Here is a 4,539-nt window from a genome sequence, read left to right on the forward strand (position 1 = left end):
TTTGAATCATTAGTAATTTAGGTCGACCTTTTGCACCTAGACCCACTTCATTTGTCCAAATTTTAGACCCAAAAGACCCAATTATTATTGAATCGTGGCCAATGACCATTTCATTTGTACCCCTTAATTTAATTCACAATCCTCATATGGATCCATTAAAATATTCAACCTAAATCACAATCCTTGACTAAACCACCATGCATAATCCTCCAATGGGCGAGTTAAAATACTCAAATCTCTACTACATTCTTCAATATAAATGGCCCATACATTGAAGTTTGAGGGCACATGAGTTGAAATCTGGATATTTCAAGAGAAGGGTACGAGGGTAGAGATGTTTCTAGCATTGGTTTTAGTCTTGTTTTTCAGTATTCATTTGGAAGCTCAGCTACAAGTAGGGTTTTACAGTGGAACATGTGGCCTTGCCGAGTTTATTATTAAAGATGAGGTTAGAAGCGCCTTTATCAAAGATAAGGGTATAGCTCCTGGTCTTGTGAGAATGCATTTCCATGATTGCTTTGTTAGGGTAAGAAAGCAGTAGAGCTCTTATGTCTTTCTTTGAGCTAAAACACTAGTATACATGTCAGTAGCGAAGTACATCTGTTTGGTAAATGACTAGTGTTTGTTTGTGTTTTTAGGGTTGTGATGGGTCTGTTCTCATCGATTCAGTCCCGCCAAACACCGCGGAGAAGGATTCTCCACCAAACAATCCTAGCCTTAGAGGGTTTGAAGTCATCGACAATGCTAAGTCTCGATTGGAAAGCGTTTGTAAAGGAGTTGTTTCATGTGCTGATATACTTGCATTTGCAGCAAGAGATAGTGTGGAAATTGTAGGAATTCCTGGAATATACTTAGACCATAAGATGATACCTTCTTTTTGTAATTCATCATATGTATGCATGCATGTAAATGGTATGCACTTCTATCTGTGAACATATACAGATACACATATATACATACATACATAAGGGAGAGAGAGAGAGTATTTATGAATTTTCATGGTTTGTGCAGACAGGAGGGCTTGGGTATGATGTTCCAGCAGGAAGAAGAGATGGAAGGACTTCATTGTCTTCGGAAGCACTCGCAAACTTACCGCCTCCAACATTAAATGTAGCCCAGCTCACTCAAGCTTTTGCCAACAAAGGTTTCACACAAGAAGAAATGGTTACACTCTCTGGTAAATGTTCCATCATCCATACCATCTTTCATTGAGATTGCATGCCAAACACTCTTTTAGAAGGTACTTGAGCTGGCCATCATCCAGCCAGTTGGTGCGTTTGGATGCTCGATTAAGGAAATGACCCTACTAGGAGGGACACTACCTAATTCTTAATAATAACCATTGCCAAACTCATATTACAATTCCATGAATTTCAAGCAATTGCAATTTGAGGGCTAGTCAGTAGACCCTCCTTAAGAATGGAGATTCAAATGGAACTTCCAAAAAGTTTTTCTTTTTTGGTAATTTTCTTTTCATTTAATAGAAATTTAGCTGCAAAATTCCTCAATAAATCTGATTTTACCAAAGAATGTCTTCAATTATTTTTATTTTTATTTTTCAAAATCCATGAACTTCTACTGGGGGATGAAATGACTGAAATGACCTCATCTTTTTCTTGAGAAACTAGACTTAAGCATAGGTGGCCCCTTGATGGTTTGATAAGTGTGATTTTTCTTCCATCTGATTAATACGGTGGGGTGCACCTGTTGGAAGTTTTGCATGAAACACACAAACACCAAGTGGGCCCACATTGCTCGACTCCACCACCTTTTAGAGAAAAAAAAAGGACTTTTTGTTCACCTGTTGGACGGTTGGGATCTGGCAACAACTTATTTCAAGCTTTGTGTTGCCAGGTTCATACCCATCATTAATGGGGGAGCGGAGTAAGTGTACCCTTACCGTGGGGCCTACATTTATGGTATATTGTATATCCACGCCATCTATCCATTTTTCCAACTCATTTTAGTCGTGGTCCAAAAAATTAATCAGATCCAAATATCAGGTGTACCACACCTCAAGAAACAGTGGTGATTGAATGCCCACCATTAAAAACTTCCTAGGGCCCAACTTAAGAAGATCCATAATGTTAATTTTCCATCTAAACCCTTGATAAGGTTAAAAAATACCTAGATGAAGGGATAATATATACAAAGGTAAGCTTGATCCAAAGTTTCGTAGCCTGTAAAAAGCTTTTAATAGTCATTCATCACTTTTTCTAGTGGTGTGGTCCACCGGAGATCTGTATCTGCTTAATTTTCAGGATTAAGTGCTGAAATTATCTTAAAAAATGGATAAGCGGCTTGGATATAAAACAAATTCATTAAGGTGGGCCCCACACCCTTAGGGTAAGTGTTACCAGGTAACCCCTAATCCGCTACCCATTAATAGACAGCGGTAGATATGTGTCCGTACCAACTGTCGGCGCAGATCCCCTCTCGCCCATACAAGCTTTTTTAATTACACATCAGCTTTTCGTGTGTACAGGAGGACATACCATAGGGCGTTCTCATTGCACTTCCTTCAGCAATAGACTGTACAGTTTCAACTCCACAACGAGCCAGGACCCGAGCTTGGACCCGAACTACGCGGCCCAGTTGAAGCAGCAGTGTCCACAAGGGAGCACAGATCCTAATCTAGTGGTTCAGATGAATCCTAGTAGCCCAAGTGTCATGGACACCGGCTATTATCAAGACATTATAGCGAACCGCGGCTTATTCACGTCTGATCAGACGCTCCTAACCAACCCAGCTACCGCTAACCAAGTGGGCCTGAACGTGATCAATCCGTTCCGATGGAGGAGCAATTTCTCGATGGCAATGGTGAAGATGGGTCATATTGGCGTACTCACCGGTAGTGATGGAGAGATACGTTTGAATTGTAGGAAACCCAATTGAGGATGTTGAGAGATTTAAGTGCTCCCGCATTCTACCATATGTGTTTTTAAGTTATATAATAGAGTGATTAATAATAATGCATGTGATGATTATTTTGACTGGTTGTTGGTGTAATGTCGTTTTTATTATCCAGCTGTCCATCAAGTGGGTCTTAGATGTGATGATCGAGGTCGGAAGTAATGCTAGATGGAGTATCCTGGCCGTATGAACAGTGGATTGATAAAAATGGAAGTTGTTAATGGTTAAAATTCGTCGGGAAGAAACTAATGGTCTGGATTGTCTGCTCAACGTGATCTTCAACTACAGGCCATCTACATGATACGGGATCTACTAGGTGGACGGTCTGGATCCACCGGTCCACATCTCACTTGTTAGGGATTGGGCACATAAGCTTCTTCTTGATCTCCGAATTATTGTCAGCTGCATGTTTTGACTCTCACGCGAGTAGATCAGATACCATCTGTGATTGATTTAGGGCGTGTTTTTGCACCATCGCGACTAAGGGTCCAGCGTGTGTCGCCAGTCACTGGGCCTCAATGCTGAGATAGTACAATGATTTGGACCGTCCATATTATTTTTACTTCCACAAATAAGCTATTAATCTGTAATTAAACTTCAATGATAATCAGAACCATCGGTTTTTGGAGTTGAGGCCCATCCATTGGAAAATATCTTTTTGTTGTTCTATATTCATCTACGGATAGTGATAATCACAATCAGCGGTGCAACAAAAGTTTAATAGGGTAGTCTGCATCACATGAAGTCTAAAACATGGACGGTTCCGATCATTGGACCACCTGGCATGTGGGCCGCAGACTCTGGATCTTGTATCATGAGAGAGAAACATAACACGCTTTCTTCACAAATATTAGTTGGGCTTCTTTGTTGGGAGGCCTACACGTAATTTCTGCACACGTGGCACGCTTGGAGGAGATCGAAGCCCTTTATTTGACATCCTCAATAGTAAATGACATCCTCAATAGCAAATGGGCCATGGTTCAATGGTTCAAGAATCATAATGTTGGAATGATCCTAGCCGTTGATTAGTGTCATACGGATGAACATCAAAAGTTATGAGCCGTGCGAGCCTAACTCACACATTGAGAGATACCTGAGTGGAGCTTTCAAGAGATCCACCCCGTCCATCAGGTATGCTCTATCATGTTCGCCTGGAACCCTAAAATCATGACCATCTAGAATGAGGTAGGCCACATCCTAGGAAAAAGTTGGCATGGGATGCCACCGTTAGTTTTGTGTTTGGCCCACCGTGGTGATTATAAGCAATCCAATCCATTCACAAAAGAATTTCGTATTACAAGACTATGGAGTGCCATGCCGCGTGAATTTAGAGGTTTTTAGGTATAATTTTATGGGGTGCCCACGTGATTGTTGAATCAGTTTGAATTTTTTAGGATAAAGTCAAACAAGGGGGTGATGTACCAGATGAACGGGGTAGATTTTATGCACGTTTAGTCATTTCCCATGTTAGAAAAATGACACCTACGCAAGTTAAGCAAAGCATATTTCAAAAAGACATATAAAAACAGCTCCATTCAATGAGAAAAATGTCTATCATTTGTTAGATGAAGCGGCTCCATTCAATGAGAAGGAGGCCCATTAGTATGTCCAGGGCGGCTGGGCCTG

At 40.8% G+C, this 4,539-nt stretch overlaps 1 protein-coding gene across 1 annotated transcript; it reads left to right on the top strand.

The window, feature by feature from the left end:
- Nucleotides 1-306: 306 nt before the first annotated feature.
- Nucleotides 307-2,992, top strand: LOC131233388 (peroxidase 5-like). Its single transcript, XM_058230078.1, has 4 exons — nt 307-526; nt 639-830; nt 1,012-1,177; nt 2,486-2,992. The coding sequence occupies exons 1-4, from the start codon at nt 335-337 to the stop codon at nt 2,893-2,895; spliced, it is 960 nt and encodes a 319-aa protein (XP_058086061.1). The 5' UTR covers nt 307-334; the 3' UTR covers nt 2,896-2,992.
- Nucleotides 2,993-4,539: the final 1,547 nt, after the last annotated feature.

The sequence above is a fragment of the Magnolia sinica genome, chromosome 18 (assembly GCF_029962835.1).
Source record: "Magnolia sinica isolate HGM2019 chromosome 18, MsV1, whole genome shotgun sequence".
NCBI lineage: Eukaryota > Viridiplantae > Streptophyta > Magnoliopsida > Magnoliales > Magnoliaceae > Magnolia > Magnolia sinica.